The following is a 25,849-nucleotide window of genomic DNA, read 5'->3' as shown; positions in this document are numbered from 1 at the left end:
ATAACAAATTACTACTGAATGACTGAATATACTTCTAAATAATATAATATGTACCTACATGATAGATATTTCGTATATGATTGGTGTAACGTATTTATTTATTAAAGATAATTACCTAATTTTCTACAAATGTTTAATCTAATTATTTAATGATTAAAATGTTTGTTCATACCACAGCTATATTATACTTGCGGTACTTGCAGTTTTAATTCTTTTTTATTTTATGGAAGGTCGAAAGCGTCTATTATGTCCTTCAAACTTTAATGACGATCATTTTAAAAAAGATCAGTTTAAAACACAAAAACCGTGCATAGTAATTAAATAAAGTAATTAGAGGTTGAATAATAATAAAGTGTTTTTATGGCCTTAATTATGAAAATTATGATGTCATGTGAATGAGTTACAAAAAAATATTTTTATTTCATTAATATATAATAAGTATATCAGGAGTGGTAAGTTTTAAAGGGTTACATAATGTATAATATATATAATATATTAATATTGTTTATGTTTTATGCTTTATGCTTTACAAAATTAGTTTGTTTCAAGTTATTAATAGCACTGAGAAAACTTTAGACCTTATGCAGCACCTAAAACTGGTAGCATATTCTATTATTATTATTATGCAAATTGATGAAACGGATTTACACTATTTACTAGAACGCCAGACATGAACAGCCAAATTATGTATTTTACATGTTGTATTTAAAATTGAAAATATTAAATTTGGTTATTAATAATTATTGATGATTATAGTTATTGAATCTCTTCTTATAACCAATCAAAAATCAAGTTACTACTCGTACAATCCAGTATTCTGACTTCTGAGTACTGCATTAAGGTTATTGGCCTTCCTAATAATATAGTTACTATAAATTTGTGTCGATAACAAATTTATAAAATAATATTAATATATTTGAATTTGTTATTTTAAATTTACCAATAATAATAACAATCAAAAATATAGTTTTAAGTACCTAATGGAAAAATGATAATATATAAATATATTTTTTTTTATTATATCGTCCAGGAAAATGAAGATTTTAAAAATAACAATGTCTAGTATTCAACTAATTTTATAAGTGTAGTGTGTGGCATAAAATATTCAATTTGCGAAAATACGAGAAAAAAATGTTTAAGAAAAATATATCACTTTGATTCGTTTAGTGATATATTTTTCAAATACCAAATCAAAGTGTAAAATTCTATTTAATTTTGTATACAGTAATATAGTTGTCAGTCCTTGAAGTTTACTTCTCTGAATTTACTGGAAACTTTTAACAAGTTAAGTTTGTCGGAAGTCTTGAACGTTATAATTGTATCCGCTTCATCCTCGTCTAAAAGTCGCAAAACGGTGATCTATATCCATATTATACACAAATGTATCTATCAATTTAATCTATTAGATCATACCAAAAGCGACAATGAAACTATCAATTCTGCAGTATAACTACTTTTCTGTAGCTTTGAACGTCCAATTGTTTAATTTAGACCAGACTTAGCAAAAACAATTTTTTTTAAACTGATTAAAACGTAGCTGCGTTCAACTTTAAGTTCAAAATAGGTTTATATTTTATCCGAACGCATACCTATATACGTTAAACACATTATACACGTATAAAATCAGTATCAATATATAATAATATATTGAATTATACTCGGTTGAACGTCTAAATATGAACAATTATTGTTTACTTATATGAAATACGTCACAAGTAGTTACAGAAATAATTTTGATAACCTATATACTCTATCATATAATTAATATGACAATATAGTACGTCAAGGATTATAACTTTTAATTTAATATAACTATAGAACTATAAGCTATTAAACATGTATATTAAACTCATTTAAGTTGTAACTCAATTCAATATGTATATATATATATATATATAACTAGGGTTAAGTTAACGATAAAGTAATTTATTATTTTATGAATAATAAAATGAATAATTTTACGGAGTTATATAGTAGAATTATAAAAAAAAAAAAAATGTTTAAGTTGGAAGCGGCAGATTCTGCTATTAAAGTTTGAGTTTGATCGGTTATATACTTATATACTAATATATATATAAATGTTAATGGAATACACATTAGGATAAAATTTCAGTCGTTTGACAAATGGTTCGAAAATAATCTAGATAAGAAATAAGAAAGAAATAATAATGATTGGATAATAACGAAAATATCTCCGTTGATCTCAACGATAAAACGCAGGCATTTATTATTAAATGTTAGTATTTTTTTTTAGTTTATGATAATATATTTTTTCAATAATAAAATAAAGTGAAAATACAAACATTGTCCACTTGAGAAGCTAAGAATAATTTGAGTGTATGGATACTGATATGATTGTTTATTATTTATTAACATTGATACTATGACTATAATATTATATGTTCATATCTATAGTTGTATTATTATAATATTACACAATATAATTATTATTGTGATTATAGTTTTATAGTCATCCTCTATTTTCACTTATATACTAACAAATAACGGTTTCAATTATTATATTTAAACGTTGAATTAATAAAGTTAGATAAATTATATAAATATATATAATATGTATATAATATACATACACCTAATACCTATTATGATATAGTTAAATTTAATATTTTTTCACTAAATTAGCATTGATATGATACATAATAAAATGTTTTTTGTTATTTTTACTAAATGTTTATTTGTTGTATTGTATTATGTTGAATTGTATTTTCTTTAAATCCAACGTTAAAAAAATGTAAACTTGAAACCATACTCATTTCTTTTGAAAATAAGTAATAACTAGACTAAATAACTTCAAATCAAAATACTGTTCAAGTAATTTAAGCTGATGAACTGAATGGAGAATTGAGATTTATATTGGTCTACACAAATTGGCAACACGACGACGGCGAAAGTGGAAATACGTTTTAATTGAACTGCAGCATTCTGGGATTATTGTTTCCTCACAAATCCAATTTTATCCGAGTGCCAAATGTAATTGGATAATAGCGATAGGCTAGAGTAATGTTGTAGATAATGAGAAAGGAAAAATGGGATTTATAATAAACACCATTGTTAGGAAAATGTCGAAATAAAATCATCAGGATGCGTACACACTTTAGATGATCGAGTAGTTATTGGCCAAGTCAACATTGACAGTGATTTTTTTCAAAAAAAAAAAAAAAATTTGGCACAACGTGAAACTGTTTCGAGGTCGTTTGCACATGACCGATCATCGCTTCGCTTCGTCCGGCGGGCATAAGTCTCTCGTACCGAAATAAACTTACTTATCGCGCGCTTTATAATAATTAATATTCATACTATTACGCCATAATGTGATGAATATCAGAATATACGTCAAAATCAAAATAAATAATGGCAAAAGACAATACAGACGTACAGAGTACACATATGACTGGTATCTTTCGCCGTGTTCTACTAACTTATAATATAGTTTTCATCGACCGAGCTTAAAACTGTGGCATTGGTGACTCCAAGACAACGGATTTACGGATGTATGTTGTTTCAGTATGTGATTTTTTAAATAAGCATCAGAGGAAAATAAAAGATTTTCGATTTTTCTATAACAATGCAGGGTGTGCATATTTAATGTCTGCTCTAGTTTAAATATAATAACATAACTATAGACAATTTTAACCAAAACTGAAATACTCTGGCACTTTGCGTGAAATAGGATTCAATTTTATTATATTACCTCAACTTAATAATAAAATTTATTATACGAATTTCGAAGCTCCAGAACATTTCAGCTTTGTATAAATAATACGTATAATATCTATAGGCACTCTATTATATAATATTTATTATAGAACAATCAATGTTGAGTGTTGAATTAATTTCAAAGAATCATTATAATTATATAATATTTCACCTGAGTTCAACAATAATATTTGTCTAGTTGGTGGTGTAACACATTTTTGACAAGGCGTCTATATAGGAATAAGAGGTGTACACGGTGTACTAGTAAAGTTATTTAATATATATTCATAAAAAGATTTAATTTGATATAACTTAAAATTGTTTCGATGCATTTTCCGAAACCTCGTCGAGCGTTGGAAAATTATATTATTTAATATTAAATACATTAATGAAGTAAACGTTAAGGCGAGTACTCAACTACTGTTAAATATTCAGCACAAGATTTCAAATTTATCGGAAACGAATGTTGTCCAATGCTGAATCAATTCAGTGAGAAGATATAATATATACAGATAGTAACGAATAATTAATTGCACGCTGGTCCATCATCATAGACCACATTAATTAAACAATCATGTTTTGTCTTACGATAGATTTACCATATTATTTAATTTTACACTTAATTTGATTTCTATACCAGCTGTTCTTTCATTAAATAAGTTGGGCGTGTCTATAAATAAAAGCTTAAATCGGATCTTACCTATAAAAGGTATAAATAAGAAATATTCATAGTAACATATTTTTATCTCTTTCTACTTTTTTAAGATAAAATCAGAAACACTTGTTCTCGTCCTTCCCATCAGCAAGCGATAATTGTTTGATTAGTTTAAAATAAAAAAGTCGACTAAGCTACATAATATAAAGTTCAATAATATAATTATCGTATACGTAATCAAATCATTACATTTGCAATACTATTTAGTTATCTCACTTTTGTGTATAATCACATAACATCTATACCCTTTTTTTTAATCAATAGCATTATTCTTCTTGAGAATAATTAATACTAAAAAATGTCATCGCTGAAACGTCCTACTAAACGGTTTCAAATCTGCAAAATTTGCAGTCGATAAACATATTATAATATGTAATATTAAAATACCGATCGACTAGAGTGAAACGGGAGGAACTCAACTCGAACGCAGCGCAATCATATAATACATTAATAACAATACTACGAAAGACGTGCGTAGATATTAATATACCTTTAGCCGGCACGGGCCGGTGGCTGTACCCGTTGTGGTCCGCGGCCGTCAAATCGTCCAGTTCCGGCTGACTCCAGACCAGCATATGCTTGGCACCGGAAGTCCGGTTGTTGGGACAGCACGCGGGCGACGACGACGCCGACGACGGTCCGGGACACCCGCCGGCACAGCCGCCGCTGCCGCTGGCGCCACTTCCACCGCGGCCGCAGCCACCTGAACAGCTGCCGCCGGCGTATTTGACGGACGCCGGCCGGCCGCCGAACGACGATTCCTCCTCCTCCTCCTCGACGACGACGTCCCGCCGGTGACGGACGGCCACGTGCACGCCGGACATGAGGCCGACACCGGCCTCCTCCTCCTCGGACTCTATCCCGCAGCCGCCGCCTCCATCCCATCTGCGGCCGGACATCAGCGCGGACCGCCGCCAGACGATGGCCAGCTCCTTCCGCCGAATCCGTTACAGCGCATTGGTCATCAGCCCGCCATCGCTGTGCAGTACAGCGCTGTCTACATACACACACACCACACGCACGCACACACACACGCCACACAGTCTGGTCAAAAACTTTGCAGGTCCGACGTGAAAATGCCCCCAAAGGCCGATATGATATTATGTGTGTACAGTCGACGTCCGACGGGTCGGCACTTAAAACCGTTCACGGCGGTGCGGTCTCTACATGTAGTGTGTAACTAATCGAAAGTACAGATGTACTCGTCGTTATGAAAAAAAAAAAAAAAATCTTAAACGTCATTATTGCTTAATACTGTCGCGGTTTTAATGGTTAAACAATATAGGTAATCGGTAACATCCGATTCCTGGACGACGTACTTATTATTCGCACCGCCCAGCCAATCAGTCTGACTCGTACTGCACACATAATAACGGATTGGTCCAGATCGATTTAAATTGGTCACACTCATTTGTCGATACATTTTTATGGGTTTTGAAAAAAAAATTCTCTATGCACCGCACGTTTGCGGGGCCGTTCACTTGGCACCTCGACGTGGTCTGAACTTTCTCTAACGTTGCGATATAAATCAACAAACTATACACGAACTGTTAGTTTTTCAAACTTTGAATAAAATATATATTTTTTTTCAAAATCATAAATATGTACCGATAAAACTAGTGTAACCGCCATTTATATTTTATTATAATATGTGTGTGTATCAGTGCGCGCACGACTTAGCCAAATTCGTGTAATTTTACTAAGAAACCTCCATTCCGAGTTCGCTTGAAAATTGTCTCGACGAGGACAGTATGCAACGCCTTCGATAATTAACTTAGTCTACGAGTTTAAGAATCTGATTTTTAAATTGTATGTCTACACTAGAATCGTAACTCCTTCGTCCGTTGTCGGCGAATCTTAAGAATTCGCGTTTATTGTGCTCGTCGACGTTGGTTTATGAAAACAGCGAGCGAACCCAAATAATAATCGGAAACTTACGAATTTGTATAATATAAAGTGACAAATTTCGCGGTAATTCAACATATACTGTGAAATAAATTGTAGCAGAAAACGCAGCAATGAAATATTATGAATATATTAAATTGCGTATATTATTATTTCGAGTCGTGCACATTTGTAAAACTCTGATTAAATTTCCGTCTTGACACAACTCGTTTGCCACGTATTTATTACCTCGTATACCTTACTGCGCCCGGTTTTCCAATGCAAATTCCACAGCTGGGGATTGGCGACGTGCTTTCACATATTATATTAGTCGTCCGATATTATTAATATGTACCTACAGCACGACATAAAATGTACGTAGTTAACTCATTGCAGACGATGTGTTTAAGTCACATTAATGATGGACGCATCGTACACACAAACACACACAAACATATTATTTATATCATATAATATAAAATTATTACAATCGATACTATAAATTTATTTATACTATCTAAACAATGTTATTACGGCACAACGCGCACTGAGGAAAAATATGGGTATATTAATAAGGATATTACTCTTATAAATCACGTACAAGACATAGTACACTCCAGCATCGGGAAATCCAAATACGCATTCTGACGTGTTGTCGCTAATTTACGCAATATGCGATAATTGCTCAGACGGTAATTACACGGCTGAATTGACAATTAGAGAGCTGGCAAAACGTCGGTAATATTATAATTATTATATTATCATCATCATTATCATAAATTTCACCGTACATCATTGCAGATTCAGATGATTATAGATTATATTTTAACGGTGTTTTATACGTGGATAAAACATTTCGGTTGCAAATAGTCACGCAAGCTTAGAAAAATAAAAACATAAAAAATATCGATTTAATCGAAAATTAACTAATTTATTTCCTTGTATGCACACGATATTTAGTTTAGATTCATCGTAAAAATATAAATGAAAAAACTGTACTAAATTTTCATCTGAATATATTTCTATACATGTTTTGTATACATTTAATTCCTGTGAAAAATAATGGAATCGTTTTTGCACGTTTAGGTGTAAAAGTGTTTATTAAAACGTCGAATTCAATTATTCGCACAGTAGTAATAACATTATACACGAAAATCGAATACGAGAAAGAATAAATAGTCGCCATTTTTTATTTTTATTTTGTAACTTTAAGTTGCGTCATTTGATGTCATTCTACTCTATGACAAATATAATATTTTATTTATAAAATTTATTAAGATGCGGTGTAAGTACGATATTACCACCATCTCATTTAAATATAATTTTTTGAAAATGTACCAGCATAATAATATTAAGTGCATTTTTTACTGAAAAATATGTATATATTATGCACTTTCAACAACCACGCGTTTACTCTCTGTGTATTTATATTTTGTACAACAACCAACTTTTTGTTTGCGGGATAACGATTTTAAATTTGTTAAAATTAAATTTTAATATGATACAAAATATTGTTGATGAGTATTTTATACATGTAAGACAAACAATATTGTAATTAGGTCAAATTTATTTCATGGATTAGTAATGCGCAAATTACAAATCCAACTAAATCAAATAACTCGGAAAACTGAAACATTTAAAATCGTATAAGTGGGAAAACAAAAACGCTATTACGAATATTCAGAAGCTTATAGCCTACACTAAATTATATGTCGTATAATTGCGAGACAAAACTACCGCTATAAATCCGTATGACAAACCGTTCATATCGATCATAATATATAGCGGTCGTCAGGATTATTGGTCAAGTCTATAACACAATATTATGAGAATATTAGTGGTAAGGACAACTCTGACCTGGAGGTCGACCCAAGAACAAAAATCTCTCGCCGGACACGATTATTTGCGCACAGAGCGGCAAAGTTGACCCTTTGAGGAAAAAAATAACACGTCCGGCAAAACAAACATTAGAGATATATTGTTATATGGTATACAACAGGGGGCCCGCGTAGTTAACGAGGTACACGCGGAGTGCAGTGGCGAAACGCAATTAAATTTCGCCAGTCCGACGCTTAAGAAAACAAAACAGTTGCTGGCGATTCCTGTGGAGGGGTAGGTCGGATTTAGGGTAAAAAAAAAAAAAATAAAAACAGGAAAAAACCGTATAATATATTATATTTGTGCGGAGCCGAGAGGTTTTCGAGACACAAAAGCTCGGATAGGTGTAATTACCCGTTGTCGGAGGGCGAAAAGCGGTTTCTTTCACGTGCATCGCAAAATATGTTATTATTAAAATATTATAATTATTACGAAACGAGTTTTTATCGGACAATAATAATTATTATGAAATAAACGTTAATATAATTAACGTTAAGGTAAGGTCGCGGGTCGCGGCGGCGGTGGCGGCGGGGGCGGTCAGAGCGTATTTTGTTACGATATAAACAACGCATATCCGCACACGTCATTATCGCAAACAAAAGCTTTTGAAATCGGCCCCCGGTCGCGGATCATTTGACGGACAGGCGAAAGTCTCGCGTGCAGCCCCGGCAACTATGCGAGTTCGACGGCTGAAATTTGATTTCCGGCCGAGCTTTTCGGTTTCGTTATCGACCGAAATCTCGTTCACGGGGCCCGCGCCCGACCTGCACCACAGCTCTCTCTCTGCTACCGTATAAAACGCGAACGGGTTAATGTGATATTGTAACGTAAGCCGCCGTTGTATATAACATACATTATATACGAGGAGACCGTCGAGGGGTGTTGTTTTTTTTTTTGCCTTCTCCTCCGACGTAGTTTTCTTCGTGCTCGCGTTCCAAATCGCACGATTTGCATATACCTAGCAAGCAATGCGCGGCGTCATGTGCCTCGGTGCCCGTCGGCGGTGTAATATTATATAGGTACGGCCACGGTGTAATTATTATAATATTTAAAACGCAAAAAACCAATTATTGCGATTCCCGAAGGGGAGCTGTGTAATATTATTATGTTTTTAAGTATAGTGTGTGGTGTGTGTGTGTGTTGTGTGCATTGTAATATTTTATTGTGTTTGGCCGATGTGCGAGTGCAAAGATTTTTAACCTTGAAACCGAAACGCTCAGTTCAACGCGCCTGCTGCACGGACGCGGTAATCATATTAATCATATTATCATTATTATTATTATTATTATTATTATTATAATCGCGACTCGAGAGATAAATTCGTCGCGAATCGACCGTACAGTATACGCGATATATAAATATAGGTGTGTGTGCCTATACACTAATTCTGTGACGCATAACATTATGATAATATAAAATAGTATACGTCGTATATACTATTGTTAATATTATTGACGAGGTCCGACATCATATTTTTACACGACAAACATTATAATATATTATAATATATTATTATATACGTATAAACTACGTAGTACATTGTGGCCCGAACGAAATTCGTCACGCTATTACAATATTCAAAGTCGGTCGTTTGCCGATGTATCGACGTGCGTCTCGCTCGACCCGAACGTCGGTAATAATAATAATAACAACATCATATTATTATATTGGGACCGTGTAAAAAACCTACGCGGTTTTTTTTTTTTTTTTTTTGTACATTTTGGAGAATATTACACGACTGAGATGTAAAATATAATATCACAACAGATACATCAATATTATAATTATTCATAATTATAGAGGTAGCGCGTGTGACAGCGTCACCGACGATGGATTTGCAGTGCGGTGGGGGCAGGCAGGTGAGTTTGAAACGTATTGGAAACATTTTTTTCGCAAACAGCGGCTTGTCGCGAGGGCGTCGACGAACGCGAGATGTAAGGAAAAAAATATATAAAGGCGAAAGGCGAAGTATGAAATCACAACACCAAACGTCACGCGCCGGTGTGTAGACCTGCAGATCGCGGGGACTCTGATGTATTTTTATGATGGATGAGTTGGGAAAGTACTCCCCTCCAACCCTCGTACAAGCCCACTTCCTACACACCGAAGTTGCGCGTTGCCAATTGACACTATTCGGTTCACTCTCCCCTTCGTCTAATGAATATACGTGCACGTGATATTTTCGTATTACAGTTGTATTTTTGTCACGAGTTCTACAGACCAGACAATACATAAGCCTGTTCGATCTTCGTCTTTAAGACCATACGCTGTATATAAATAATAATAATGCGATCAGTCGCAGGTCTCGCCGGGTCACGAAATCGATACGCGGATACGTCAATCGTTGTTCAAGTTCACAGATATTAAATTTCCCATGAAATATTCCAAAAAAAAAAAATAATAATAATACATACACACACAGATACTATCAACTCTACTAAGTGCTTGATGAGGGAAAAAATTAAAAGTAGGATGTAAAAGTATATATATATATATATATACATAAAAAATATGCGTACCTCGATATTTAACTATCTTATCAATTAGGATATAATTAGAAGCGATACGCAAAAATAATATTTTACAAGAAGAGAGACTCCGTCCTCTTGGGCCCCCCTCAATTTGAGCACTGTGATCTTATGCTCCCTAAAACACTCAAGTCACTATGAATAATTTGTTGTGTACGCAAATCGTAGATATGATGTAGCTACGCGCGTACCATAATAATATCAAAATAATAGTATGTAGTCACGTCGACGGTATAAATAATATCATCCAAAAAGACTAATACTATGCCATAAGCAACAACGTGTTTGAGCACATCCCTAAAACACGTATTCGATTGAAATAATCCCTCGGTTAAATCCTCGACCCCGTTGTTTGACTTAAACAAACACAACATAAAAAATATGTATAAAATAATAACAATGCTGATGTTGTGAACATGCATAATAGTATTATCAAATTTCTACACAAAAACAAAAATAATTATATTATTATTTATTATTTTACATTTGACTATCATTTGGAAATAAAACTTGGTCTATTATATTAATAAGTAATAATAACACAACATTTTCGTAAAACTTTACTTGTTAAGTTAAATTTAGTGGTGCCAAAGTCCACAACAATGTGTCTATTGAAAATGCAACTTCTCCAAAGGATTAAAACAAATAATAACTTTGCTTTTGTGTTCCTTACTTCCCAGAATGTAAGTAAACAGAATTCGTAGTATTATAAACAGTAATATACACAGAATGTGTTTAATACATTAAAATATTATATCAATGTGTAAATTGATTTTAGCTAATCAAATATAATTATTCTTTTTTTGTGAAATTCAAATTCTTAATAGACAGAAACGTAGAGTACTGTCTTGATGAATAATTCTATTGTAAAATATCAAAACTATTGCAGAACAAATACAAAAATTCATCAGTTTGAAGTTTAATTTAAATTTCTGTTCATAATAACATAATTACCCATCAATTTTTTTTTCTTTATAAACTAAAATAAACTCAAATTATTTTAAAAGCAACTTAAACGATGTAAATAAAATAATATTAGTTTAGTTGACAAAATGTTGAGTTAAGGAAACATATAAACATTTAAATAATAACTTTTGAGCTTTTTCAGAATTAAACAGAGCTTTAAATGCTATATCTACCTTTAAAAACCTTAGTTGCGTGACGTGAGCAATTCATTTTTTACTTTATGAATCCTTTGCAACTACAAGTACATACACGGAACGTATCATCAAAAAGAAAATCATACAGAATTTCACAATAATTATTCATCGTCCCGGGAAAGATTTATAAAAAAAAGTAAGTAAATTATTTACTCGGTTCACTATTTTTCATACTGAAAATGTTTTGTCATTGTATATTTATAGAATAATTATACATGTGATAGCAATAACTTTTTAAACAAGCTCGTAAATTTATGAAAGTATATTAAAATTAATGTGAATTATTATTTATTACAAAAGCAATAAATATTTGAATTACTGTTTTAGAAACAAACGAATTGGTTGCTGTACCTATATAGTGTTATTATTCGAGAAAAATTTCGGTTACGTGTTTAATGCGTTATGAAAATAATTGTATCTAACAAATGTTAGTAAATTAATTAGGTAGCTCATTGTTTAGGTGACAACGGCAATTTGAAATATTCTCTTGAATAATGGTAGGTAAGTGTTGTATCCATTAAAATTACACCTAAGTAATTTTCTAGAAAACAATGTGTACAATGTACACGACAAAGGAGTTTTCTTTTTGTAGAAGCACGAGAAAAAAAATAAAAACATATTTGTGAGCGATAACGTTCTATGTGCATACTTTAACAATTTTTTAACCTAAAAATGTGGAAAAAATGGAAAATAAAGAAAATCGTCTTGATTCCAACCGTATCTAAGTTACATCGAAAAAATAAATAAATAAAACGGATGAGTGTTATTTAGCAGGTGAATTGTTTAACACTTGGCAAGTGTTCAATTTTCTACGTATAATCATCATGCGCCAGTCAAAAAGACGTATTTAAACATATGATATAGTATCTATGTACACTTTACCGATATTGCAGTAAACGTTTAAACGAAAATGAGTTGTATACGAGCAATTCTAACTAATCTAAACCATTAAAATAGTATAATAACTTGTATACCGAGATTCGGGGTGGTGAACGTGTTTTTTTTTTCACGGCGGGTAGCGAGTCGTAAAGACGCCGGAAACGATAGTGTAAATATATTATTATGTCACTCGACGAAAATGCGCGCGTGACGACGATTTACGGATTTTTTTTGTTTTTGCAAAACGTGATATTTTGAGTTTTGTCTGTTAGGTCGGTTCACAGTGCAACAAACCAAATCTATGTTTCAGATCGTGGTAAAAAAAAAAAAAAAACAACAGACTTCTTTGAAGAAACTTTAACAGAAGAACAAACAACAACGACAACGACAACGACGAGTGTAATTAGTATGAAACTCGAACGATATCCAAGTTTCTAATGTATATATATAATTTTATTATAAAATCATATACGTATAAAGTTCTACCGCAACTCGGCAAAACGTTACAATACTGTATTATTAAACGCGTAAATAATGTGATAAATATTATAATTCAGTACACGCGTCATAAAAATATAGTGTCGACAGCGCGAGACATACACAATATATTATAATATTATTTTATAACAAAATATAAAATCGTCTCAAGCGTTGGTATGTACTTTAAGCCCTTTGTTTTTTTTTGTGTGTGTGAATTGTAGTATCGGGTCCTCAACCCCTAAGTAAATAAATATCGTGTGCATTAATAAGGCGAGTATCTCCTCCAAAAACGTGTTTAATCGGAAACACCGCAGTGGGGAAAAAGTAAACAAAAAACACAATATAATCATAATAAAAATAAAAGGAAATATGGGCGCGACGATCGATTTGAGCGGGCTGGGCGTATGTTAAACCACGAATATAAATGCGTATAGGTACCTATAATACATAAGTAGAAACCCATCTATGTAATGAGTGGCGCGAGCCGGTTGTGCCGTAACAACAATATAGTTAAAAAAACATACTTATCAATAAAACTATATAGTTAATAACATTATGTGAACAACGTGGAAAGGCTGTGAGGTGGGGAGACGGTGAACGAGAGAGATAAAAAGAAACACAAAAAATACAAGAGGAAGGAAAACGGCAGAAAGAGGAGATAAAAACGACTCACACGTGCTTGGTCGGGAAAACGGCCGTCGGTCGTATCGAGTGGCGTTCGGTGCGGCGCAACGGTACGTGCAGCAGGAGACGGTGGTACGGAGTGGTACGGTTTTCCGAGTTTCGAGAGACGACACTACCTGATCGGACGCGTTCAACAGGACGACGACGACAACGGACTGTGAGACCTTTGAGCCGGACACACTACTGTGCACACGTCGATCGTGTCGGTCAGCGGCAGACTTTCGGACCGGCACCGGCCACGGTACGAGCACATGTCGGCGGCACAAAGTGTGGTGGTTGTCAGCGTCGTCGGCCGGCTGCGCTCAGCTGTGTTGCACACACACACACACACACAGGGGAGGGTAATGAGCGACCGGGCGGCGCGCCCGCCACACGCGACGGCACACGCGACGTCGGTCGGACGAAAACGCGGAAACGACAACGACGACGGCGGCGGCGGCGACAACTCGGACGACGGCCAGAGGGACACTGCGCGCGCGAACCTTACACGACGACGACGACGACGACGACGGCGACGGCGACGGCGACGACGACGACACCGCTGTCGTTGGTTGGTCGGCGGCTGCTGGCTTGACGCTCCTGCCCGCCCGTTCTGTGGCGGCGCCCCGTTGATGCTGGCCCGCGGACGGGTGAGACCGCGGAGCAGGGAATTCGCGCGCGCGCGCTCCCGTGTCCGCGGCGGCGGCGGCGGCGATGGACGAGCGCGCGGGCGCCGCCGGTCGACGGCGACCGCGGTGGTCGTGCTGCGACGCGACAGCGACGGCGGACGTCCTGTCTGCCGCAACGGAGGGCGGGCGGGCGCCGGGGGCTCGGCGGCGGTACGGCGGCGGGGCGGTGTAGCGCGCACAGGGCCGCGACGGACTGCTCGCTGCAGCAGTGGCTGTCTGGTCGCCGGTGCGCGGCCGCCGTCGACGCTCAGCCGCCGCGCGGCCCCGGCGGCGCTTGCGTGCTGCCGGCGTATCGATCGGCGGCCGGCTCGCACACACACACACGCGAGCGCGCGCCGCACCGCCAGCCGCCGCCGCCCACGCCGGAGCTGCCGTAATGCATGTACCGGTGTGTGTGGCCTCGCGTGTCTGTCGCCGACAGCGGCGACGCTTGTTCCGCACACCGCCGGCCGACACCTTTACACGCACATACCTCCACACTCTTTTTTTCCTCCCCGTTATGTGTTTTTATTTATTTATTTATTTATTTATTGCGTACGACGACGGTACCCAACTACGAAACATAATATATATAATATACACGTATACGAGCGTATCGGTATAATGACGACGCGGGCGACGGATTGATTCCACTCTCTGTCCTCGTCCGCAGCATCGTGTCGGCGACGAGCACATGTGCTTATTTTTTTTTTTTTTTTCACTTTTTAAGAGGCGTCGTGCGTGAGGTTGAGCACGAGCCGCCGCCACTGATTGTACTACGCGCGAGGAGGTGCGCGTCCGGGCCGCTCGTCCTCGCCGCCGCCCCGTCGTGCCGCCCGCGGCCACCCCGCGCGGACGAGGCGTAATGGGATTTTAATGGAAATTCGTGTACCACCTCCTCCGCCGGATCACGCGGATCCCGCGATGTTTGGTCGGCAACGGCAACGAACGACAACAAAAATTTAGAAAAATATATTTTTTTTTTTTATTCGACGGTTATATTACGGTACGCGTAATAACATATATTTTTATTTACAATAATCTAATTATACGCGATTATGTTTAAGACGTAAATTAGAATATTGCGACTCCTCCGAAAATATGTCATGGTCCATGGACACCGGCTGGAGAACGGTATCGGTACCAGCTTTACACCTTTGTCCCGATGGACTAGAAATTGCGACGTAGAATATTTTTAACGTTATTATTCAGACGCACATTGAACCAATGATTTTTACTGATATAATATTTGTGATTATTTACGTTAATGATATAGCCGACGTTATTGCAATGGTTCTGCGTATGAACGTTTATGTTTTTGTTAACTTACTCCCAACATCAAAATCGCAATAATTATACTTTTTAAGCGTAATTAATCACGGATCACAATTAAATTATATGTTTCATATTATATAATATCCACTGACAATTAACAGATCTTGAAGGTTACAAGAGTATTATCATTAATAATTTTTACTTGGATTTTACAAATTTATCTAATTACACACATACAAAATACAACTTATAATGTATAACTGGTTCTTAACTGCGGTAGCACAGAAGCGTATAGGATGATATATTACTGTGTATACTCTATATCCACAACAAGGAACATGTGAAAAATCTAATAATATACATATGACAAGTAAATTGCGTCTTATACCTTGACACGCCACCTTCGGATTGTAATCTTTGGTTAACGTTTGACGGATTTCATCGTACCTTAAGTTATGATTGGCGTGCAAATATACGTATGTGAGAATTGCGGTTCGTAGGTAATGTATATTTAGTCGCAATGCGCAATAATTAACGCACTCGCGAACAGCGATTCGAAAAGAGTTGAACGATAAACGCTTAGAGTCGAACGGCTTGCTCACTGCGGATAATAGGAAAAAGGTTATCTAACTTGATTTTCATCATTTTTTATTATAAACACGGACCAACTGAAAATATCAAAATTTCCTATATACAGGTAATCTAATGTCGTGTTTATACTATAACGCATCGTAGGTACACAATTGAATATAATTCAATATATTATTTAGCTTATAATTTGATACCAACATTTAGATTAGGTTATTTATAAGTATTAAATAAACCCTGTTTAAATCAAACAAAATTAAAGATGATCACTAAGACAGCGATATAAAGTTAGCCGTCATGACCGCGAAAAACAACATATCTATGTCGGGAGTCCCTTCCACAATATAAGTTTGATGACCATACATAGACTGTACTCCATAATGAATCTTAGTAAATGGGTAATCGAGATATATTTTCCACCACCCGGTAAATCTATACTTGATACAGCCTTTTTCTTCGCACATTTGATACTCGATCAAACCGTTTTTCACATAATTGATTTAAAGTGCGTTTTTATGGTAGTATGTGCAATGCGGCAAAGTTATAGATAGACGCGTTTTGTATAAATTATAAACTTTAATTATAAAATAAATCAATTTAAAAAAGTGCCATCCTTAATATGTCTCTGAATAATGGATATACGTTATTGCAATACTGTTTGGACAACGCAGTGCAGTCACATCACACAAACGTACAAAATAATAATAATTTATACGTGTCATCCGCATAATGTACAAGTATAAACGTACATCGTACAACGAAACTCCACAAAGACAAAGTAAAGTTCGTATCCATTATACAAATCGAAAAAAATATAAACTTTATTTATTATGCGTGAGGCTTTTTGTGTACATAATATATAATATATATCATTTATATACATATAAAACATTTATAAAACCCAACTCGTTATTGAGAACATATCCTAAACATCACCTAACCTATTTGGGTTGTTTTATCACTTACCATACTCCGGTATCTATAACCCAAGTAATGACAGTGTCTTGTTTGAACGATGAAATAAATAATGATATTTACGTAAATTTGGTATTCGAATATACGTGCAGAAACTTTCGTCATCATATTATACACCCATACGTATCTTGCCAATTCAGAACAGACGATTGCAACAGTATGATTCATTTGGTGTACTCGACTTGATTTATTTTTCCTTTTAAAGTCAATTTATTTAAATTCATTTTTTTTTTTTAATTTTAAGTACATTAAAATTAAGGCCAACATTTGAAATTATTTCGATTTTTATACCGTTTTCTATCTTACTAAAAACAAACAAACTGGTATGAAAGTCTAAGTATTTGAAAATATAGTGTTTAAGTAGATAAATTTAAAAACTCTGAAAATCAGGGTTCGAATAAATTTAATATCATAAAGAAAAAAAGTGGTGAGTTTCCTTGATGAATCAATCTGTATAATATGATATAATATTATATGTATAAACACTTAAGTAACTTTACCCAGAAACAACCATATACTTGTTGTTCAACTTATATATTCAGCAGTATCTTGCAAAGTTGCAAAGATACTACCAACCGATATGTTTACCGATTCGTTAGATAAAACGACACGTATAAACAAACCGTTTTGCAACATGACCCTGCTATTTTATACAATTACTGGTATAGCACTTGTATAGAGTACTGTAATATTAGTTAAACAGTAGTATAATATGCAGTCAAGATGAAAAAATGAGGCTCAAAAAGAATAGTCTTCAATAAAGGGTCACACCATCATTTATTTTAATTAAACTTAAACAGCATAGTTTTCGATTTGAGACAAAATTATAAAATATTTAATCGAATTGTTGCTGCATCTATCTATAATAAACTAGATATTATGTAGATTGTTCACAATATAGATGAAGCGAAATCGTTTGAATCACAACAGTTACATTTTTACCAAATATTTAAGCAAATCCCCATCATAGTAACGATTCATCAATAAAACATTATACATATCTAATATTTGAAGTTAAAAAATAAAAATGATTTTAAATTTAATTAATATTTTTACATACAATCAAATAATACGACACAGTGTTAAATATTAAAGACTGTATTTTCGTAGACTTATTATAAAATTATCGCAAAACTCAAAGTGTCACCAGTTCACCACAATGATCGCCTCTCAAAACACATAAATCCACTCATGAGCAATATCTCTGCTGATTCTATCCCTAGTAATCTCTCCTTCATACTTCCAAAACTTTAGTGTAATTTATAAGCATAGTGATCTTCTGATTATAAAAGGCAAACTAGTAGATAATTTATCTATTCATATATTCATGTTATACCACGATAGTTATAAACAAGAGCTTAAATGCTCATTGTAAAAACCAATTTACAAATTATATTTTGTCCGAGAAAAATATTAATAATAATGATTTATTGTAGAATTTATGTCTTGTCATATAAAGAGGAAATCGTATCAATGGCAGTAAATGTATACAGAGATGGTGGGAAATGTCTACAAATTGATAGATATATAAGTTAATAAGTTGTCACCGTTTTACAATATAAAGTACGGTCCACGCGGTATGAAAAATGTTAATTTAATGCCTTCTTTAGAGCAAAGAAAGTCTTCTCTAATACTTAATACATTATTATTAATGTAATTAATTATGTACCTTGATTATCATTATGAAAGAATATAATTAAATGGTATTTTTATCGTAAAATATGGCAAAAACAATATTATTATGTTGGAGTATGTTTGAATCTGGCGTTGTTACCTGAATAATATTACCGATATAATTTTTATTAGTAAAGTCACTGAAAATAAAAACGAAAAGGTGTGAAACAACGGATGATACATTATTCTGTAAATAATATATATATATATATTACAATTGTTATTTTTGTTAAAGTTCACAAAATAAAAACCGACGCATTTTCGGTAAAATTCTAGATCCGATTTTATTATTATTTAAAAATTAACTCACGTGTGAACATGATAAAACGCATGACAAACACGAACAACACGTGACAAACACAAAGAACACGTGACAAATACAAAGAATACGTGGTAAGTAATATTATACAGAGATGTTTCACATAAAATAAATATTATATAAGTCATTATTGTCCTAACTCCTTAAGTAAGTACTGTGAATCTGTTCAATACTTTTTTTTTCCGCGACTACAAGTATTTTCCACTACAAGATTGATAAACTATAGTGAATAACGAAAAGCTCTCGTTGTATTAATTTACAATGAACGTAAAGCCCAAGAGTCACTCATAACCGTGAAATATACCGAAGGGAACTAAGCGAAACCGTGAAAGTCGCGCCATACGTATAATATTGTACGGCGACAAACTCATTTCGTAACATTTTCCAAATTATATAAATATATTATAATATTCCCGTGCGAAAAACACTATTCCGGCAGGCTATTATTTCCGATGTACGAGGACGACGATGATGATAACGGTCACACTTAACGGGTGCGCCTCTGCATCATATTTCGCACGCTGCAGTCTCTGGTTGTCGCTCTATATGATAGTCATCATGTGTACCCGCGACCCGCTGTTTAATAATGTATACGCGTGTGTACAAATAGCATACGATATAAAGTTTAATAAAACACTAGATATAAGAGCATTACGTTGACGAGGACGCGTGTGGGCCCACTCACCCACACACAGACACACATTAATCACCTGCGTTTTGTTCGTCGTCGTATATCGTTACGAACTGAAATAGATAATAATACGTTTCTCGATGTGTATCAGTTGCGATATGGGTTTCGTTTCGTCATTGTGCATTCGTCTCGGTCGGAAACGAGCAGACCATATAATAATATCTCGAGACTATTATAATAAACGTGCGCGGCTATAAATATGTATATTTATATATATATATATTTTTTAATGACCATTATTGTTTCAGTGCATCTTCTGCCATTTACAATAATAATAATACACACACACGACCGGCTATTAATAAATCTTTAGGTTGTCTAAATATTAATTCCTGAGAATATTGGTCGCTCGTATCACGCGTTATATTATTATTATTGTACTGTTTTAATTACGTTCCAAGGGCTTTTGCTGCTACAGCCACCGCCGCTGCCGCTACCGTCGACGATGACGCTGCCGTTCCTGCTACTCGAGTCGTAGTCGAATCTGGTCCATACGAAATAATAATTGTATTATGTGGGCACATAGTACACACCGACGCCGATTGTTCACAGCATTCGTACGATATTAATCATCGGAGGAAGCGGAGGAATTAAAAACGTCAAGAGAGATTTACCCTCTACCGCCTGGGATATATAATTACAATAATTATAATAATAATAATAAACACGCATGCACCTATTTAATATACTGCGATTGCGCAATAATAATATTGACCTGCTGAAGTAGCGACAGCTGTAGATAACAGTCCAAAGACTGCGCCGCGTAGTTTTCAAATTAGAAATAAATTATTATTGTTGTTGTTGTTGTTGTTGTTAAAGAGCGGTCGAAAGGGTCGCGCACGTTACATTAGCTCGGACGGCGATAACTGAATTCGCAACACCGTCCGCTGAACAGTAAATAAACGATTGTGTACTTTTTTTTTTTTTTTTTTAATGCGAAAAATCATCGAATTAACGACAAAAGTACTTTGAAGGTCAACGTTATGGGCGCGTCAACACTCGTACAATAATATAATATAGTATAATAATTATACATAGATTAGTGACGGAACGAATGCAGACCGGAGGAGTACACCTCAAAAAATACTGTTTATAATACAACACCGCGACTGCGTACACACATGTACGTTTAATCTAGAGATCATTATGCAGCGTAAAGCGAGTTGACATGCTATTAGTAAAAAAAAAAAATCTCTTAACGATGATTATGAGATGATGAGAAGCCGCGCAGAGAACACAAATACAACGATTAAGGACACAGTATCGTATTTCGATTACAGATTTAATTGCCCGGCAAACTCTGTGCGAGGCTATAATGTCGTTAATCAAAATATAAATACTTTGGGTACGTCGAATGAGAATAAAAATTATTATCGGTGCACAGAGAGTCCTTACAAACACACACACACAGAGTTATTAATACAAACATTTGGATTGAAGAGCACCGCGATTCATCACCAAAGACCGAAGCTAAAAGTCGTAGTTCTGACATAACCTTAGATGGATGTCAGCGCACTACTTGTTTTCTGCCAACAGACCCACTAGTGACATAGAAGATTTGTATTCATCAGGACCGAAATTTGATTGTATTTACTTTGTTATTATAATATACTGAATATGACTATACATAAGTGTGTATAATTATTATTACATTTAAATACAACTCGCATTATGCAAGAATTTCGCCTATGACATTATCTCATAGGTTTTGATTAATAGTTTAATTCTAAAATAAATAACGGTTATATTTTTAAAAAGTATTTTGAAATAAGAATATCAATAAAACCCTTTGCGATGCCCTTAACAATAATATATTATTTACCTTAAGTTTCATAATGGGTCAATTCAATCTAATAATAAAGCTTAAATTTTCTATTTTGCACGTGGGTTGAAGGCAGAAAACAAATATTGTGATGACGTCCTCTTAACGTCAAACCATTTAATAAATGAATACACGTGTATACATTTTGCACATATATTATATAATATTACAATTTTATTATTACACGGTATGTCTGAATATTAATCGTACAGTCGGTTTATACAGACAAACGAACGGAACTCAATCAGCTATAGGTGTGACAGTCAATATAAATAAACGTACAGCTAATATTATTAGCGTGTTATGTTTTCAAAAAGAAAATATATGATGGCCATTTGAATGGCTGCGAATTGTAAATCGTAAAACTGCTATATTACTTTTTAATTGATTTACCATTTATACAATAACGATGCGTCGGTTCTGTATACATTTGTAGTTGGGTCGTTAATTTATAGAAATACGAATTCGTATTATATTATTATTACTATTATGCACATCGAGTGCCGCACGCGCCATTCATCTGTGCGCGTATATTTGATGCACTGCGGGTCAAACGTGACCATCGTCGTCTGTGTAAATTAATATTTTAATGCTAAAGGCACATGTTCGGAAACCGTTTAATCGTATTCGAAATTATACATGTGAGTGCTGTGTAGTGACCGCCAGACGATAGGCGCATCCATAATTTTATTAAATATTATTACAATATAGTCATATATAGATGTGATAATATTATTCTGTACAATATACTCGTATTCATGGGAATTTTCACCGACCGGCATATATTAACACAATAGTACATTATTGAAATAATTTCAGTATTACGACCTACACGATGCACCAGAAGTGATCAAATAGAAGTTAGATGGGTTAGGAATACCTACATTTTTTTTTTTTAAACCCGATAGAACTATTCACATAATATTATCATAATATTTTTGATAATGATTAACAATAATTAACTAACGACAAGAGGGGGGAGGGCGATGAACGGCGAGAATAAGGGTCAAAAGGAAACCCTCATCAATAACGACGATAATTAATAATATTAATACATAGATTGATAGATTAATACCCAATGTATCTTTATAGAGACGGTTTTTGTTATCTCGTTTTTCAATATTACAAATCGTATTGTGATACTTCCATGGCCTATATAAGTGTACAGATTTATCTCAGCCGCATAGCAAAAAATCATTGTTACATTGCACGCAATAGCGTACACACATACTCCGTTAGAATGATATCAGCAGATAGTCTATACCACTTCGTCTAATAACCACCCTGTATATAGCGTATATTATTATTACGTGCTGTCCCCGGCATGCGATGATTACTATTATTTGTTCACGTGGGTTGAAAGTACCGAGCATTGCCATGAACTACGTAGCAACCACGTACTAACGGTATATAATAATACCGATCGGTGTGCGGATAAACTACGGAGGTAGGTTTATTTTTTCAATGCATTTCTAATACTGCTGTACATATTACATACGAGTTTTTTTTTTTTTTGCGCATGTATCGCATCATTCGTTGGCTGTCTGTCAGCTCTAATTTATGTCCCAGACGGCTACTCGTATTATCAAATATTGAATCAGCGAGAAAATACATAAAAAATAAAAGTTTTCTAGATAACTGAAGCCTGCTGCTGGGTAACACACATAAACGGTCGAACAATCTGATCCTCTACCAAAATATTTTTCATAATCTTGATCAAAATACATCGACAAAATATCTCGAAAAAGTTTTCAGTAATAACTTTGAAAAAAAAAAAAAAATTTCGTTATGATTTATGTTAAACGTACAAATCATAATAATAATAAAAATTAAAAACAATGTTAATAATTAATTCTGATTATTATTTACTCGTATAGGTACATTGGCGTGATGTTTATGGTTATGATACCTAATAAGATAAGGTACCTAAGCTATTTTTTTTTTGTTATGTACAACTTTTAGATATTCAAATTAATATTATTTTGTAAATTATATATTTTGTCATAATTAATCTGTTGGTGTTCTTTAAAATGTATAGAAAAAGTGTGAAAATGGTTTTTTTATAAAATCAAACTTATTACTATGACCACATCATTTTTTTTTCAATTTAGTATGAAACCGATCGGAAAATCAAAATTCAACTGTGCCCAATATAGTATAACTGATGTCATGACATTGGCTATCATTCAAAGTCACAATTTTTGTCGATAAATGTATTGCTGAATAAAAAAATACATAAATAAAAATCCGTACGACATATAAGATCAATTGATCAACTTTAAATAGACAGACATAATATTTTTTATAATATTGATGTAGCTCAAACTTGTACAAGTTATATTCGAATTATACAATTTAAAAATCATATAACCAACGTCATAATATTATATTACATGTATTACGTTCGGATTTGTCAATTTATATATCAACGCGAGAATGAATACGTGGTGTACCTATAATAAGTGTGTAGTAACATCTTCATTTTAACGTTAAACTTGATACAAAAATACAATATGTAGCTTATGATAAGATATTGAGCGGTGTTACGACCCGACTCCAAAACACTAATAAAAAAGACCGTGAATGGTGTTACGACCAGCCTCTAAATGTCTTCTATATCTCTAACCGTCTACCGAGTTCTTGTCTCGGTCTCTTTTTATATGCTCAGATCACAAAGAGTGGGTACCGTGGTTATAGCGACTCTATTACACGAAGGGTCTCGCAACATGTTTAAGTATGTTTGTTCGTATATCCTTATCCGTGGAAAATCGAGTTTCAACTTTTAACAAGAAGGTACGTGTGATTTTACTTTAATGGTTAAATTAAATAAAATACAATATTCACGCTCTTTGTCCTGACATCGTATGCGTGTGTTAATAATTTATTTAATAAAATGTGTCGCCATACCATGCGTACGGAGAGTGTGTTAGATTTCTAAAAAAGTATATATGAAACACGAGTCCGTAACACGTGAAACAGATATCTTCCCTTAGTTAATTAACTTTCTCCGTGATAATTGTGTAGGCAATATAAACTCGTAAATAATTAAACAATAATAAATTAAATTAATAGATATACGGGGGTGCCTAACAACCTAATTTTTTAATTTTATTTTGTACGAAAATAGATGAATTTAATGTTAATTATGTTACAATGAACGGCGCAGAGTTTGTATTGTTTAGGTGCAGTCGGCGAAATCTCGATGACTCACAAGCACTTTATAATGTGAAAAAAAGACAATAAGGACTCACCTAACCTTTACGCCGTTAAATATAAGGATTCTTTTTTTTTTTTTAGCAGCGTTATGGCACGCAAAATTATTTTTCCTTTTTCCTTCATGTACAATATATCTAAGTGAAACACATACCGGTGCATATGCAATTATTTGTATCCGGAACTTTAGTGCATTTTAATTAAAAAATATTCGATAGACTACACGAGGGCGGGGGCGTTGGCGTCGAGCCGCTGTGCAAGAGTTGTGCTGGTGCATTTATTTTTACCGCACCGTCAACCCTCCGTCAACGCTCCCGAGCACGATAAGGGTCGTATGTGGGTCAAGTGCATCCAAGGTCTCTACTATGGGCGACAGTGGTGCCGCCCGAGATATATTTGAAGAGTAAGCAAGTAAATCGCGTTATCGCTGGAGACAAAGGGAACTCACTCACTCGAACCTAACATGGTAGTAAAAAAAGGGGAAAAAAGACCACCAACAATTTTTTAAAAACCACTCGAGACCGCTGAAAAAGCCGACTATATATAAAATTTACTACGTATATTATATTTATAATGCATGTATACTCGTACGTATGTGTGTATAATAAATCCCGCACCACGAATCCACACTCCGATTCTCTCTGGCCCCGTTTCAGTTCTATATTATAAGTATATAATATATATATATATAAACACTATGACTAGCTAGGTAACTGCGCG

At 34.4% G+C, this 25,849-nt stretch overlaps 1 protein-coding gene across 3 annotated transcripts in view; it reads right to left on the bottom strand.

Moving 5' to 3' along the window:
• The window catches only part of LOC114128847 (putative inorganic phosphate cotransporter), a 71,748-nt gene that overhangs the window by 33,069 nt on the left and 12,830 nt on the right, over window positions 1-25,849 (bottom strand). Inside the window, exons 1-2 of one of the 3 annotated variants that reach the window (XM_027993441.2) lie at window positions 13,915-14,763; window positions 4,923-5,429 (exon numbers count right to left, since the gene is read on the bottom strand). The exons of 1 other annotated variant lie outside the window; for it this stretch is intronic. In XM_027993441.2, coding sequence (XP_027849242.2) covers window positions 4,923-5,331 — 409 coding nt within the window. In that variant the 5' untranslated portion in view covers window positions 5,332-5,429; window positions 13,915-14,763. Of the gene's footprint in view, window positions 1-4,922; window positions 5,430-13,914; window positions 14,764-25,849 lie in introns of those variants that run through there. One more of the 3 variants, XM_050198499.1, reaches the window with a different exon arrangement.

This window comes from Aphis gossypii, chromosome 1, assembly GCF_020184175.1.
Source record: "Aphis gossypii isolate Hap1 chromosome 1, ASM2018417v2, whole genome shotgun sequence".
In the NCBI taxonomy this organism is placed as follows: domain Eukaryota; kingdom Metazoa; phylum Arthropoda; class Insecta; order Hemiptera; family Aphididae; genus Aphis; species Aphis gossypii.
The sequence above is the reverse complement of the archived record's forward strand: the minus strand, read 5'-3'. Positions and strand labels throughout refer to the sequence as shown.